This window comes from Nelumbo lutea, chromosome 5 (genome assembly GCF_056320005.1).
Source record: "Nelumbo lutea isolate HS-2025 chromosome 5, American lotus-T2T, whole genome shotgun sequence".
NCBI lineage: Eukaryota > Viridiplantae > Streptophyta > Magnoliopsida > Proteales > Nelumbonaceae > Nelumbo > Nelumbo lutea.
Window position 1 is genome coordinate 46,754,013 of NC_142688.1, and position 17,117 is coordinate 46,771,129.

Below are 17,117 nucleotides of genomic sequence, written 5' to 3' on the forward strand. Positions count from 1 at the left end.
ACACATGTAGGTGCCTTTGTAATTGTAAGTAATACAAAGCTCAGAGATGGCACTTAACACCAAGGCTGTGTTTGGTTTGAAGGAAAAATCAAGAACTCTGAAGGATTTCATCACTAGGGAGAAAGCTGGAGCAGGCAGTAGAGTGGAGGTTGTATAAGAAACACTGGGGGGTAGTGAAGGCTCTCTAGTGAGAGAGCACAAGGAGCAAACCAAAGAATTTACACAGTTGCAGATTTTGGGTCAAGCAATAAGGACTGTAGAGTGGTCTGCAAACAGGCTCAAGAATGATTGGGAGAAGAAGTTTATTGTAACTCTGACAGTTCTACCGAAAGACTGGAAGAAAATTGCCGAAGAATTACCAAGGAAGCTAAAGTTGAGGTGTACTATCACCTTAACCCCATTTGAAAAGTGTAAGGCTTTTTTTTTTATGATCAGCAAAAATGACTTATTAATAACAGAGAAATATTGAATTACAATAGTTATAGGTTGCAGTAATGCATTAACACAATCTACAAACACATACAAACAGTTACAGTTCTGCCCAGTACAAGGTAGATCTATTTGCCCCCTGTTTTGCTAGGGTATCCACCAACCCATTTGCGTCCTTTTGATGCAACCAAACTGAGAGTTGAACCTCCTTGCAAGTATGTCAATTTCTCTGTAGATAAATTTGAGCTTGCAAGGTGCTGATGTGATGTTTTTAGCCCAAGAAATGACCAGTAGTGAGTCGCCTATTTCTAAATCCGTTGTTCCAATCTGCTCTGCCATTTTTAAACCTTGAAGTAGAGCCAGAGATTCAGCCTGTATTGAGTCACCAATACCTATTGGTCCTGAGAAGAGTGCCACAACTTCACCTAGATGATTTCTAATCACACCCCCTATACCTGCCCTTCCCGGGTTACCAAAAGAACTCCCATCAAAGTTTAGTTTTAGTTTGTTCAGTGCAGGTGGCTTCCTTTCTGCTCTCACAACTTCTTTGGGTACATCTGTTTGTGCTACTTCAGTCCAGTTTCTTAGAATGTCATTCGTGGAGAAGTTTTTGAATAATTCCATGGTCATCACCTAATGTGCAGTTCTGATTTTTATAGCTTCAATGACTTCCTCCTTTGATTTACTTTTTTCAGAGAAGAGTTTGGTTTCTTTCCTCCCATATAGTCCATGCCACAGCAGCTCTTTCTACCTTCCATAAGCACTTTCCTCTTTTCTTCTGTTGCCTCAGGAAGGAGGGGCTGAATAGACTTACCACATCCTGTGGGAGAGCCCATCTGCATCCAAAGAGAGAACAAACAAATTTCCAAATACAAGAAAAAAAAAAAAAAAAGAGCAGGATAAGAGTAAGTGGGGTAGGGTTTCACCACAATCCTTACAAAGGACACACACATGAGGAGAGAGCCATTTGTTTGGTCAAGGGTTGAGAACAAAAGCACTAGGGACTCACATTCATTTTCCCTCAACCCCCTTCTGAAGCCAAAGTTCCAAGAGATACCCAAGTCTGAAAGCATGCCAACCTTGGCAACAGGTTTATTTTTAAGGTTTGATATAGAGTAGAGGTCTAGGAATTTAACCTTAAAAGGCAAATCCCCAACCCAAAGGTCTTCCTAGAATAAAACTATTGCCACACCCAACATCAAACCGAATAAATTGAAGAAAGGTTGGTAGTACCTCAAAGATTGCCTTCCAGGGGGAATTTGGAGCTGCATTGGAGGTTAGTTTAGCATCCCAGCCGTTTTCTGCTTCACCATGAATGCTTTTAATGACCCTATGCCACAATCTATCTTCTTCACAAGGGAATCTCCACAGCCATTTCCCTAGGAGGGCCGTGTTTTTCTTTAAGATGTTCCCAATACCTAGGCCACCTTGCTCCTTAGGTTTACAAACTTGCTCCCACTTCACTAAATGATCCCTCTTTTCATCACCAGGTTCCCACAAAAAATCCCTCATTATCTTCTCCAACTTCCTTGCTATTTTCACCAGGATCTTAAAGGTGGAGAGGAAATAAGTGGACAGATTTGCTAAGGTGGACTTTATCAAGGTGATTCTTCCCCCCAAGGGAATATAACTTCTCTTCCACATTGCCAACTTCTTTGTGAATATCTCTAAAACTGGCTTCCAAAATCTTTCAGCTTTCGGGTTTCCCTCCAAGGGCATACCTAGGTATTCTAGATGCCAACTTTTCACTTCACAACCTAGCAAATATGCCATGGTTTGGATGCCCCCCTCCCTTAGGTTTATTCTAGCTACACAGCTTTTCCCCAATTCACTTTTAGTTTGGAGGCCTGTTGAAACCTATCCACCAAATTTTTCAGATTCCTCAAACTAGATTCATCACAACTCTCACAGAAAACGATTGTATCATCAGCAAATTGCAAGTGAGACACCACCACTTCTGAACAACCAATCCTCCAACCTTTAAACTGATTTTCTTGGTCAGCCTTAATGATTTGTCTACTCAAAACCTCAGCAGCAAAGGTAAATAAGAATGGGGATAAGGGACCACCCTGTCTTTGTCCTCTTTTAGTTGGGAAGAAGTCCTTAGCTACCCCATTTAAAATGATAGAAAAATATGCTGAGCTAATACATCCTTTGATCCATAGTCTCCATCTTTCACCTAAACCCATCTTTTCCATGAGGTTCAACAAGAAGGACCAATCCACCATATCATAAGCTTTTTCTAGGTTCAATTTACAAATCAAACCTTTGCCACCTTGTTTTTTCTTAGCTACCACACATTCATTTGCCACTAAAATCCACTATCTGTTTCCCTTCTACAAAAGCTCCTTGGTTCTAAGAAATAACGAAGGGCAAGACAATCTTCAACCGACCAGCCAGAACTTTCGTAATGATCTTATACATGCTACCCACAAGACTTATTGGTGTGTAATCCTTAGGGGTTTTGGCTTTTTTCTTTTTTGGCACTACAGCAATAAAAGTTGCATTTGCTCCTGAAGATAATTTCCCTTTTTGATAGAACTCAACAAAGACATCCATTAAATCATCTTTCAAGATTTCCCAACAATCTTGATAGAAAGCCATTGAAAAACCATCTGGCCCCGAAGCTTTAAATCTATTCATCGAGAAAACTGCTTCATGGACCTCCTCTACACTGAAGTCTCTTTCTAAGAGGGCAGTTTCGGATTTTGGCGCTCTATTCCACTGTAATTCTCCCAATTCCAAATTGCTTTTAATAGAGGAGGCAAGGATTGACTTGAAATGATCCACAAAGCACCTTTCAATTTCCTCTGAGTTTACTACTCTTCCCTCCACCTCTATACTAGAGATTTAGTTTTTCCATTTTCTCTCGTTTGCTAGGGAGTGGAAAAATCTAGTGTTTCCATCCCCCTCCAGAAGCCATTTACACCTTGATTTTTGTCTCCAAGAAATTTCTTCCTTCCTTAGGATCCCCTCTAGTTGCACTTTTAAGTTCCATCTTTCAACTCTATCCTCCAGCCCGCACTCTTTACGAGCCTCCTTTTGGTCCAATTCCTCTATTTTCCTGGCTAATTCCTCCTTTATGACCTCGAGTTTTCCAAAATCTTCTCTTCTCCACTCCTTGACCTTTTCCTTCAATCTTTTCAACTTCTTGGAGAATCTCACCACTTTCTCTCTAGCCCTTATTCCACCTTCTGACCACCAATCTTTTACCTTTTGCATAAAGTTTGAAACTTCCAACCACATATTCTCAAATCTAAAGGGTGTAGGGCCTCCAATAAAGTTTTCTTGGTAGAGACTTAGGGGCAGTGGTTCGAGGTTACTCTAGGAAGGGCTTTGAGTGTTAAGTTTCCCCATAACTCCTCCCAATCAATGGAAAAAAGGAACCTATCCAGCATTGAGGACACTTGACTTTACTGAAGTTAGTTCTAGGGACTCAATCAAGGAGTTGAAGTGTCTCATACTTGTTATGGACTGATTGGGGTTGTTTGTCTCGTTTGTGTACCTTATCACATTGAAATCCCCTCCCAAACACTATGGACCCTCCCAAAGGCCCCTAACTGCAGCTAGCTCTCCCCAAAATGTATCCCTCTCTCTATATGAGTTCGAGTCATACACATTAGTCAACACTCAATCCCCTCCATTGCTTGTCCTCTTGGCTTTTATTGATAATGAGTATTGTCCTATCAACTCCTCCTGGCAATCAACTTCCTCGTTCTTCCAAATTGTAAGGATACCACCCAAGGCACCCCAAGATGGGGCAAAAGACCAACTTAGACCCCTGCTACTCCAGATACTTCTTATCCATCTTCCATCCAAATTCGAAAGTTGTGTTTCCTAGAGCATGACTATTACTGATCTCTCAATTCTTATCACATTCCTGATGATTCTCCTTTTCTTTGCACTCCCTAACCCTCTTACATTCCAAACAAGAATCTTCATTCCATTTTTTGTCTAAACCCTTTCCTATTTCCAAGTCCTAGTTTCCTCTCTTTTTCTCCCTTTTCCTGTTTATAGTCTTCTCATAGGATACTCCACAAGCTAGCTTTTCCACTTCATTCATTCTCCTTTTTCGTTCTTTGTCATCTCATGCCTCCTTTCTAAGATAGACCTTCCCTTTGGTGAACTTTCCTCTAGCTTCTTTTTGTCCCTTCCCTTTTAGTTTGGGTGGTTCTCTGCAATCATCTTCTTTCTCATCTAACACACTAAGTTCCTTCCCCATTTCTTTTGTGCCTACAATAGTTCCATTTTCCCCTTCTTCCTTCTCAAATTCCTTCTCTTGAGTCACATTCAGGATTACTTCCCCCTCCCTGTCTTTATCTCCTCCCCCATCTTCTTTTCCTACCGCACAAGGGTCATTATCCGCCATCGATGAAGTTTCAACGGCTAGATCTGCAAAAACCAAAGGCCGAGGATTACTACAAGGATCAATGTCAATTGAGTTTTGAAAGTAAAGTGGGGAGGAAGAAAGAATTGGAGTGAGGGGAAGAGGGGAAGAAACTCCCTGATCCTGATGCTAGTTTCCACCGACCACTCCAAGTACAATCCCTGATGGTTCAAGTTCAGGTTCAGTACCACCTGTGCAGCTGGGGGGAATTGTTCCTCAAGTGGTTCACGTCTGGTTTGCAATGGAAATCCATCTCAAAACCGCTACCTTGCCTTTGTTCTTGACTTGTTTCTACTTTCTCCTCTCTTTGAGAATCATCTAAAGGCCTCCCACTTTCCGTAGTAGAGTCACCATCCCTCGATTCCTATAGTTCCAGAACTTCCATACTAGCTTCTTCACTAAAGAGGAGTTCAGTTCCAAAGACCTCGAGGTCTGTGAAATTACAGGCCTTTGTTGAGATCAGATGTTGCTGCAGACTTAGAGTTTAGTGCCAGGGATGAGAGAAGAAAAGGTGCCAAGTAAGGGTGACAGATTAGGGGTGGTTTTAGAAGTGTTGCTATAAAGATAATAAGTTGAAATCTGAGAGGATTGGGTATGGCTAGGAAAAGAAGGATGATAAAAGATTTGATCAGAAAAGAAAATCCGGACATAATGCTACTCCAGGAAACAAAAGTGGAAGATTGGGATAGAAGGTGGGTGAGAAATGTATGGAGCTCTAGAGGATTAGGCTGGTCCTTCTCACCTTCGTGGGGGCATCGAGGGGTATAGTGACAATGTGGAGGCAAGAAGTAGTGGAGCCACTGGAAGAGCTAATAGGTTGGTTCTCAGTTTCATTGAAATTCAGGAGGGTGGGAGAAGAGTTCACTTGGGTAATGACAAATGTCTATGGTCCCAATAAATATGGAGAAAGAGGTAAAATGTAGGAAGAGATCACTGATATTAGGGGATTGTGAGAGGGTCCTTGGTGTTTAGGTCGTGATTCTAATGTAATTAGATTTACAAATGAAACCAATAATCTCACTCAAATGATCACAACTAGTATGAGGAAGTTAATGAGTTTATTAATGAGTATGAGCTGTCAGACCCCTACAGCAGACTGTCTACACTTGGTCCAACCTACAATCCCCCCCCTCCCCAAGGTTTTCCAAGCTGGATAGGCTCCACTTTAATTCTGAGTGGGGAATCATTGGATAGGGTTGTTAGCTAGAGCCTTGCCAAAAGTCGCCTCAGACCACTGGCCAATTAAAATTGGAACTAAAGACTTTGTGAGTGGGCCCAAACCTTTTAGATTTGAAAATATGTGGCTAACACATCCAGATTTTATTCATAAGGTTAAAGAATTGTGGGGTGAAGTGGTGAGAGTTCATTGGAAGGGAGTCAAATTCCACAAAAAAAGCCCAAAAGTTAAAATAAAAAAATTAAACAGTGGAATAGGGAGCACTTTGGGAGAGTGAAGGAAAGGAAATTAAGCATTATTTCCAAAATTGAATATCAGGATGAGAAGGAAGGGCAAGGTTCGCTATCGGAAGAAGAAAGGAACAAAAGATGGTTCCTGGAAAAAGGAATTGGAAGAGCTAGTCCTTAGAGAATAGATGTGTTGGAGACAAATATCAAGACACAAATGGATCAAAGAGGGGGATGGCAATACTAAGTTTTTCCACACACTAGCTAATGGAAGGAGGAGAAAAAGCTTTGTGGAGAAGTTGGAGGTTAATGGTGAATTGATAGAAAATCAACATGAGATTGCTAATGTCTTTATAAGTCACTTTAGGGCAGTCTACAAGCAGCAAGAAGATGTAGGGTTTAGAGTGGAAGGGTTGGAGTGGTCAATTTTGAATCCTTATCTAGCAAGCTGGATGGAAAGGAAATTTGAGCTGAAAGAGATAAGAGGGGTTGTATTCTCTATGGACATGTCGAAAGCACCAGGACCAGATGATTTCACTATGGCCTTCTATCAAGATTGTTGGGACATTGTCAAATCAGACTTGTGGGCAGTTTTTGAGGAATTTGTAGAGGAACATTTTATCAGCCCAGAGATTAACTCCACCTTTCTGGCCTTGATACCTAAAAGGGAGATGCAATCCAACCAAGAGATTTTAGACCCATCAACTTAATGACCAGTATTTATAAGATCCTGGCTAAAGTTTTATTTTTGAGGTTGAAAGGGGCTCTACCTGATCTAATTAGCTAGTCACAAGGAGCATTCTTTCAAGGGAAACAAATCACAGATCAAATTCTGATTGCAAATGAATGTATGGAGGACTTTAAGAGAAGAGGAGAAAAAGGTTTCGTGTGCAAATTGGATTTGGAGAAAGCCTATGATATGGTAGACTGGCCCTTCTTGCTGGATTCTCTGAGAAGTTTTGGTTTGGAGAGAGGTGGTGTGGTTGGATTGAAGGTTGCCTAAAAACTTTCCATTACTCGATTACAGTTAATGGAGTTGTCAGGGATTTCTTCCCAGCCTGTAGAGGTCTAAGACAAGGGGATCCCCTTTCTCCCTTCCTCTTTACTTTGATAGCAGATGTGTTTAGTATGCTGATTTCTATAGCGGATAGACTGGGTTTGATCAGAGGTTGGAGGATAGGTAGAGAGAGTACAGTGGTAACACATTTGCAGTTTGCAGATGACACAATCATTTTTTGTGAGACTAGAGATCCACAAAAGGCAAGAAATTTGAAACAAGTGATAAAGTTGTTCAAATGTGTTTCAAAGTTGAAAATCAATTTTGGAAAGAGTTGTGTGGTGGGGTTGAACGTGGAGCAGGAGGAGCTGAGCCGAGAAGTAGAGTCCTTGGGTTGCCCTACCTCTAGTTGGCCTTTGATTTACTTGGGAATGCCATTAGGAGATAATCCAAGGGAAGGTAGATTCTAGAACCTGATAGTTGAGAAGTGTACAAAGAAATTGGCAGTATGGAAGAGAAACTACATCTCCCTTGGAGGTCGTATCACCTTAATAAAGGTTGTATTAGCAAATCTCCTAGTCTACTTCCTCTTGGTCTTTAGAATGCCCTAAAGGGAGGTTTTAAAGGTAGAGAAACTTATGAGGGATTTCTTATGGGAACTGGGGGAAGGAAGGAAGGATCATCTGATTAGGTGGGAACTAGTTTGTAGAAGTAAAGAGCAGGGGGGCTTGGGTCTAGGTAATTTAAGGAAGAAGAACACAGCACTTTTGGGTAAATGGCTGTGGAGGTGGCCTCTTGAGAGGGAAAGACTATAGCACAAGATGGTAAGAAGTGTTCATGGTGCGACAAGTAAATGTTGGGATGATGGTGTATATTGATAAGCTATGCTCAATTTCCCTTGGAAGTCTATTCATAGTATTCTTCCTCTTTTCTTGAACCTGATCAAGTATAATGCTGGTACTAGAGATAAGTTATTGTTTTGGGAGGACACTTGGGTTGGAAACTCTATCCTTAAGGACCTTTTTCCTTCTTTGTATTCCCTTTCTTGTTTTAAAAGTGAGCCAATTCAGAGGTTTGCTTCCTTCTCTGTTTCCTCCGGTCTAGACTGGAATTTGGGCTTTAGGAGAGATTTAAGGGATTTTGAGTTTGACCAGGCTGCTTTGCTCCTTAAAATTCTTGAACCTATTTGTTTGGACCCCTCCCCTCCTAATAGCCACATATGGATGCTAATTCCCTGGGTGCTTTCTTCTGTGCCTCCTTTTCCTCGTCTTTGTGCTCAAATCCTAATCCTCACCCTTTTCATAGCAAGGAGGTTTGGTCTATGCCTATCCCACCCAAAGTGGGAGCCCTCTGTTGGGAAGTGTCTCTTGGAAAAATAAACACTCTGGATTTCTTGCAAGAAAGGAAAACGGGTCTCTGCATCTCCCCTAACTGGTGGACCCTCTGCAAAGCAAATGAAGAGAGTTGTTACCATTTACTAATCTCTTGTCCTTTTGTTGTAGGTCTATAGGAGAAGCTTTTTGATCTTTGTGGGTGTAGGTGGACAGAACCAAGGCAGATTAGCAATCTCTTTCACCCCACAACCTTCAGGTGGCCAAAGAAAAGAGGTAGAGTCTTGTGGAGGTGTGCGAGAGCTGCTTTGGTGTGGACTGTTTGGAAGGAAAGAAATGTCAGAATTTTCAATGATAAGGAGAGGAATGAGATTAGTATATGGGAAAGTATCCTATATAAGGCCATAAGTTGGGCAAAGTCATTGGACCTGTTTCAACCTTTCTCCTTTGTTGATTTCTGGAGGAATTGGGAGCAAATTGCCAAAAGTTCTGCTGTAAGACTTAAACCTGTGGTGGAGTGGAGCCTTCAGGAGAAGGAGCTATCAAATTAAATTTTGATGGCAGCAGCCTAGGTAACCCAGGGCTGTCTGGAATTGGGGAGTCTTCAAAAATGCTGAGGACCAGATCATAGCCTTATATTCTGGTCCTATTGGTGTGGGAGATTCAGTTAATGCAGAAGTCCAAGCTGCTCTAAAAGGAGCAGAGTTTGCTAAGGAGATGGGATTGGAAAACTTAATTATTGAAGGGGACTCTAAACTGGTTATTGAGTGGATAAAAGAGCCGGAGACTGCAGCCTGGTTCTACAGAGGGGCTTTGAGAAGATTCAGATGGCTAACATCAAACATATCAATCACAGTTCAATGGGAAAGAAGATCGGCAAATGGATTGGCAGATTTTTTAGCTAAACAAGGGGTACATAGGAATCAGATTTTTTGGGCTCAATTGTAAGCTTGTGATACAGTTTAGAGGCGGCACCTCGCGCCTCTTTGTGGGATCTTGTAATATGTATCATTTGTGATATTTTTAATAAAATCTTTATTATCTATCAAAAAAAAGGTAAAGGTTTCCCTTCCTTTCCCATGTAAAGGTTTTCCTACCTTTTCCTTCAAACCAAACACAGCCTAAATAATAAACATCAGATGAAGTATAACCTAAACAACCCTAAAAGAAAGTGCAAAGCAAGCAAACTTTAATATAAAAGTCAAACTGTTGTCCAAAAATAAAAGCATCAATGCAAACATAATGAGAAACAACAGAATCAATCAGATTTAGACGTAAAGAGAACAAAATGGATAGCATTAAAGCTAAAACCAATACATTTGATCAAGCTGCTTGTTGACTTCCTCCACCTCTTCCAAATCTGTAAGCAGCTGCCGTACTATTGCCCCATAGGTTAGGGTAAATAATTCTGCATTCTACACCAGATCGTTGCAAATCAATTTCAAAGGTTAACAAAAGAAAGAAACTTTCATGGTGATCTATCAGATATAGTGCAGGATTACTTACTACACGCTCAATATTAGCAAAGACTGCATCTCCAGATCTTGGAGCAACAGGAGCCATGGAAACGAAAATCTCCTCTGAGAAGCCAAGAAGAACTGTTTTTGTTAAAATAGAAATCCTTTTTCAGCAAAATTTTACCACACAGAATAAAATCTTGACTACTACTATTTTGCTTGAAAACCTTTTGCTTCAAAAATATTTTTAGTAAGAATCTTAAGAGATATTGTTTTGTCTTTTTTTTTTTTTTTGTTCAAGGTGTCAAAAAATATGGAAACAAAAAAACATGAACTCAAATTCTCCTATTCTTTGGAGTTATGAAAACTGGAGAGAAAAATAGAACTTGTTTAAAATTGATTTAGATACTAGGTAAAGTTGCATCCACCATTAAGGTGGTAGGAATCACCATTCAAAATGCCCCCTGAAGTAAACCCTCATGTAGAACCATTATTTAAAATGTCAACATATATCCTAAGATTTCCATGACACATTTCTAGTTCCATGGGAATCCACACGAAATATTACTGGAATTACAACATATTAACTAGTAAAAACTACCAACACCATCTGGAGTATACAAGATAGTTTTATAACACAATGAGTTGGCAATAATATCATAAATATGTGGAGTAGCAGTACTGTTGCCCATATAATGCACATGATCCCCTCTTTGAGCCATCTCAAAATTATCTTTGGACATAATGCTAAATCTTAGTTTTCTCTTGTGTAATAGATTATTTAGTTTATCTAATAAAACCATTTACACTTTCCATGAGATTAAATTTTTCTTGAACTTATTCTAGTATGTAGTTTTAAAGTCTAGATGACAACTTTGCAGCATGCTATTTTGTTTATTAACCTTAGTTTCTTGGCTTTAATAATCTAAAAGGGTGTTACCTATGCTTCTTTTATCATTTCATAAAATATTATTGTATATTTCTGCATATTTCACAATGTTTCCCCAATGTCTATAGTTTTACAATATTTGCGTATGACATTTCTGACATGTTTCCTATATTTTCATGATAAATTTCCACTGACACTGATATTTCAAACTTAGCATGGAACATGCAATTCAAAGAAGTAAACTTGTAGGTGGGTAAAAGTTAAGAGTTAAGACCCGTAACAGAAAAGGTCAACCTAATCCACAGTTCCACATTAGGAATGAAGGCCTTATGTGAAGTAGTTGGTCTAGAGGAGTCTATTTTTAGGACCAACTTAAGGCTGCATGTCTTGTTGTATTCTAAGGTTGATATGAACCTTATTAACTGTAGGGTGGAATTGATTGGCCTGGCCAGTGCATTGGTATTCTCCATCAAATTCTGAGGGCATTCTGTCTAGTTTGTCTAGAAGCTAAGTAGAAGAGGGAAGCTAAGTAATGAAAATACTGATGGTTCACTGCTTCAAGATAGAGAGTGGAGACAAAAAGTAGAACACTGTAGCAGTGCTTCCTTACTGTTAAGAGTGTTTGAAGCAAAGCTTAAAGAGAGAACAGGGAAAGAACGGAATGAGTGCTTAGGTAAGGGGGCAGAAGACAAGATAGGGCTTGGGCAAATTAGTGGGATGGAAGGATTAATAGGGACCAAGGAGGGTGGTGAGGAGATTGAATATCTTTAGATGGAAAATGTTGACTTTTGAGGCCAATGTAAGGAGTAGAGAAGAAGAATAGCAGTGCTCAACTGGAATCTGTCAGAGGAGACTCAGACTCTACCTCATACAAGTCAAAGAGCTGGATAGTGCGAATAAAGAGGTGAAGAAGATAGTAGACCCAAAGGAAGTGGACAAGTTAGTTCACAGTAGCAGAAAGGATTTTTTTTTCTCATTGGAGGAAGAAAGAAAGCCTATGAATTTTCATAGGTTCGAAACTTCGAATAAAGGGATTATGAAAAAGAAGGCTGCTATTTCTGATTTTGTTAGTTATTTAACCATTTTTATGTATCATTTCCTCTTTACAAGGTCAAACAAACCACACATATTTCTCAGAAACAGTGCAATTTATGAAAGATCTATCCGACGAACCACGAATCTCATGCCAAAATGACCCTCATGGCTTCATCTACCAACTTATTCATTTTAAACGAGTGAGCATCATAATTATCTACCTCATTACAGCAGCTACATGAAAAAGAACTAACCAGTGGCTGATGGAATTCGTTCAACATTTCCAGACTCAGCCCCCCATTTCGGGTACGATTAAAGTCAATTTCTTGCAAACTCTCAATACAATTCATTTTTACCAGAAAGAACACATATGGATGTAAAGTCACAAATTCCTGATCATAGGGGTTTTCTTCAAACAGTTAGAAAAGCACACAATCGACATGCTTCAGATGCCAATCAGTAGAACGCCAATGACCATTCAAACCAACACCTAGCATCATCATTTGAACACCATATGTTTCCATTAACAATTCAGAGACACTTGTCCAACATTTCTGAAAATTGGTGCGATCCAAAGAAAAAAAAATTGCAAAAATTAAAAATTAAAATTAACAAAAGAAACGTCTTACCAGTTTGTGGAGTTCCGAAGCCAATCGACTACACAGAAATGACCCAGAATCGTTGCTCTTTCCGATTTCAGCTAAATCAGGACCAGCATCCAGCAAACCTAGAGAGAGAATGTCGACTATGAAATTGCAAGTTATTTAGGAGTTCACATCAGCACCGCACCACCTACAGCGCCTCAGAACATCTCCACTGTGCATTGGGAGCATCTAGTACGGGAGATGCTCCCGTACTAGATGTGCATGTGGGGCGTCTGTGGGGCGCGTTCAGGAAGGTGCTGATGTGATCTCGTTCGTTATTTAGGAGGCGAATTGCTGAAACCTCCAACGAAGTTTGATAATTGCAATCATCTACTTTAATTTTTTTTGACACATTTGCAATTCTTAAAATTGCCTTACTAGAGGTACGAAAATATCTAAAATACCCATGCAATTATTATTGAGGTTGTTTTCTAAAAAAGCAATACAAATTTGATGAACAATATAAAGTATGTGTTTGGTTCTATTTAAGTTTATCGTGTAAACGTTACCAAATAGATGCCCCATCAGCAAAAGTAAAGATCGTTTTTTGTGCATCTCTCCCATTTCAAGAAGCTTCATTTTGGAACTTCCCCCAACAGGTAGTCATTTATTGGCACATTTGTTGATGTGGTGCTTAATAGCGCCCATGTGTCATAAATGCCCTCATTAATTGCTTTTCTCGATTTTGCAGCCACACAAATACAAAATGTTTACTCAATAAATGTAAACGGAACCAAACACATACAAAGGGTTTAAAGTTGTAGTTTTACCCATGAGAGATTGAAATAAAGATCGGATTTGGAAAATAAATCAATTTTCAAAAAGAGATTGGCAATGCTTAGAGTAACAATTGATATATAGAGAAAATTTGGAAAATAAACATTTTCGTTGAAAGTAATTACATTGGTATTTTGGACACTTTTGTGCCTCTTCTTAGGGGATTCTAACAGAGGGGTCTACTTGCAACTGTGTCAAAAAGTTTAAGGGAGGTGATTGTAATTACCAAACTTTAAGGAAGATTCCAACAATGATCAAAAAGCTTTTAGCAATTTTGACATATGTTTCTAAACCACCGTTGATCTGGGTAGTTGAACCATTCAACCTATCACCCTAAGGTGAGACATCCTAGCTCATTTATATACTCATAAAATCTCTAAAATTCGTTTACTTGGGCGAGTGAACCATTGAATCATTTAACCCATTAAGCGGGCAATGATTCAATCCATTTGTAATATTTTGTGTAAAAATAAAATTAAGGTTAAATCCTATAAAGCTCCAATTGACTAATGGAGAGGGTTTTTTTTTCCATTAATGAGTTGTAGAATATAACTATAGAGTAGAAAATAATAGATAGAAAGAAGGGAAAACAAATAGTAACAAGAGGGAAGGAAAAATATGATTTTCCTACTAGTTGTTGCAATACATTTATATCTATATCTATACTACTATTAAAAATATAAATGAGGTCTAGATTTTGGAATTTTTTTTTACTAAAATACTCTTTTTTTTTTTTTAACTTGGTCTAATGAGACCAAAAAACATAATTTGAACTACTATTTTTATTAAATTCAATATATCCTTCATCATTAAGTCTTGTATTACTGGTATTAATTCTCATATACTTTCACTAGTAAATGTGTATGCACGTTGCATGTGGCAGTTTCAAATGATGATGACGATAATAATATCTTAGTATTCTTACTAGAATTCACGGAAAAAAAAAAAAGTTGATCAAAGCATGGTGTACTAGCTAATTATTTCATTGAACCATTTGACATAGTTAGTGGAGGTCATGTGTTACACATAAATGCCTTTTATTTTTGTTCTCTTAACTTTTATATCATTTCCATCATTAATAAAAATAATTCTCATCTATCACCCTTTTTATATGATAAACATATAATATTATAGAATGTGCCCAATTTTATCTACAAAATTCTATGTTTTTAGAACGTTATGTATTTTATTATTTAATTATAGCATTATGTGTTGATCCATTTGACATGAACAGTTGAACCATTAACCCACCACCTGGATAGAAAAACTATTTTACTTTTTCTATTGATTTTAAATCACGTATTCCATTTTCAACGTTAATAAAAGCAATTCTTATTTTCACATTTATTTTTGTTTAATATGATGAATATACAACATTAGAAATGTATCAAAATACTTTATACAAAGCTTATGCTTTCTTTGATTATATATATATATATATTTATTTATTATTTAATTATGACATCATAGATTGACCCATTTGACCCTGAAGGTTATATCATTAACCTACCATCTTAATATGAAAGTAGTTTCATTTTTAGATTGGTTTTAAATTTTGCATTTCATTTACATCATTAATAAAATAATTATTGTTTATCACACTTATTTTTGTTTATATGATTAATATATAATATTATAGATGTGCTCAAATTGTTTTCATATTTTTTCTATTATTCTATTTTAAAAATTTTATTTTTAATTATACATCATGTGTTAACTCATTTGACCTAAAAGGTTGAACCACTAACCCACCCCTAGATAGGAAAATGGTTTTATTTCCCATCAGTTTTAAGTTGTATATTCCAAGTCCATCATTAATAAAATTATGTCTATTTATCATATTTATCTTTTTTTCTAAGTATGACAAATATATAATAATAGAAATGTTTCCATTTTTTCCAAAATTTCTTTATTTTCTATGCTTTTGTATTTTTATATTTTAAATTTGTATTATTTATTTATGACATCATAGAATTATCCATTTGACTGAGATGGTTGAACAACTTATCCACCACCTAGATGAAAAATATGGTTTCATTTCTAGGTTTATTTTAAAAATATAAAATTGCATTCTATTAATAATTATTGTGTATGGATTTATTAGTGGAATTTAATGATGAGAAAAAAGTATAAATGTTGGATTCAATGAGAAAGAGAATGATATTTATTTAATATCTTAAACCTAAGGCTTAACAAGAGGTAATTGAATGTACTTAATAGTATTATTTTAATTACCTTTTTTATCCTCTCAAAGAAGAACCAAATTCAAGAGGAAGGGTATTTTAGTAAAAAAATAAAAAACCAAATACCTCATTCACAATTTTATAATAGTATAGATTACATCTTATATTTAACGTACTTTAAATACAAGAGTTTTGTGGATTTTTCTTGAGTAAAACACTCATATTTATGAATTTAGCTCCTCTTTCACTCTATGGGCAAAAAATGTAATTTATAGTACTATTACTAGGGGTGCAACTTGGGTAGGCCCAGCCTGAGCCTGAATTGGCCCAACCTGGAATTTTACACGGACTAGGCTTGGATTCTCGGTCCTCGGATTGTGCTCGGGCCCAAGAAGTTGGTCTTTTTTAATTTTTTGGGCTGGTCTCGGGCACTCCTAGCTGGTTGCTGACTAGCTCCTTGTAGGAGACGGACGATACCTAAGAAGATGGAAAGGAAGGATTCCTGGGGATTTTACCCGATGGGAATAATCCAATGCTTAAGTTAGAACGCAGGGAAAAGAGAAAAGAAGTGTGCGGTAGCTAAGAGTGTAGGTTGCGCTTTTTCACTATGCTTGAGAGATTAGAAGTCTGAAGAAGAAGCTTCTCTTCTGCCCTGAGGGATTTTATAGGGTCATTCTTGTCAGATCGTGCGTAACCGCCACTGGGCCCCTGCAACGTACTCCTTGCCCGGGTGAGTGACACGTCTCCAAAGGGCAGGTGTGCCTCCGCCTGCTGAGAGACGTGGGTGCAAATTGTCGAAAGGACAGGGACATGGTGCAGTCTGATCGGTATGACCTATCAGATGGAAGCTTCCTAAGGAACGCTCATGCTGCTCATTCGCGAGCTACTTTGTAGTGAGTTCGGAATGCTTCAGGGTTACCTTTAGTAGAATTGGTCCTTGGGATGACTTATCTGCTTGGGGGCTCGCGAGCTAAAGTTGTCTCGGAATGTCCCTTTCGGGGTAGCTCAGGGAACCCGGAGCTCGCGTTGTGGCAAGCTCCTTCTTTTGCGAGCTACGATGTAGCGAGCTGCTTTATGAGCTCGTTACTTGGTCGTACTAGGCCACGATGTTGAGTTGTTGCTCGTGCTAAGTCAGGTCCACGTGTTACCATTTCGTAGGTTGGGCCAAATCATCATCCATCAATTGCCCCCCACTCCTCGAGCTGAGAGCGTTGCCTTAGCACGAGGAGTTCATGAAGTTCGGTTTTTAGAAGGCGTGTGGTCAGTACGCCTGTGAACTGTTGGATCTGCTTTAATCTGGGCCATTGATTCGGAGACGTGGGGGCTATAATAGGAGGGCCCTCTAGGTCTCATTTTCCCTTACGCCATCTTGCTGTTTTCGGATTTTGAGGTCGCGCATCTGTCATGTCTACTCGAGTTCCTCAACTCACTTCACCCCGTCCTTTCCGGTGAGTCTCAATTACTGTCAGTCATGTCGGGGTATTCGTACTATATTCGTCACCAGGGTGGTGACCAGGACGATGATTCTCCCTCGAGCTCGGGGGAGCTTGGGAGTAGGTTCTGGGGGCTAGGGAGGCCTCCGAC

General features: G+C 38.7%; 1 protein-coding gene across 2 annotated transcripts in view; it reads right to left on the minus strand.

Annotated features, from left to right (window-relative positions):
* Positions 1-12,643, minus strand: part of LOC148852161 (uncharacterized) — a 35,480-nt gene extending 22,837 nt beyond the window's left edge. The window contains exons 1-3 of one of the 2 annotated variants that reach the window (XM_088944197.1): positions 12,559-12,643; positions 10,055-10,128; positions 9,866-9,963 (exon numbers count right to left, since the gene is read on the minus strand). In XM_088944197.1, coding sequence (XP_088800323.1) covers positions 9,866-9,963; positions 10,055-10,111 — 155 coding nt within the window. In that variant the 5' untranslated portion in view covers positions 10,112-10,128; positions 12,559-12,643. Of the gene's footprint in view, positions 1-9,865; positions 9,964-10,054; positions 10,147-12,558 lie in introns of both variants that reach the window. The other variant, XM_088944198.1, reaches the window with a different exon arrangement.
* Positions 12,644-17,117: the final 4,474 nt, after the last annotated feature.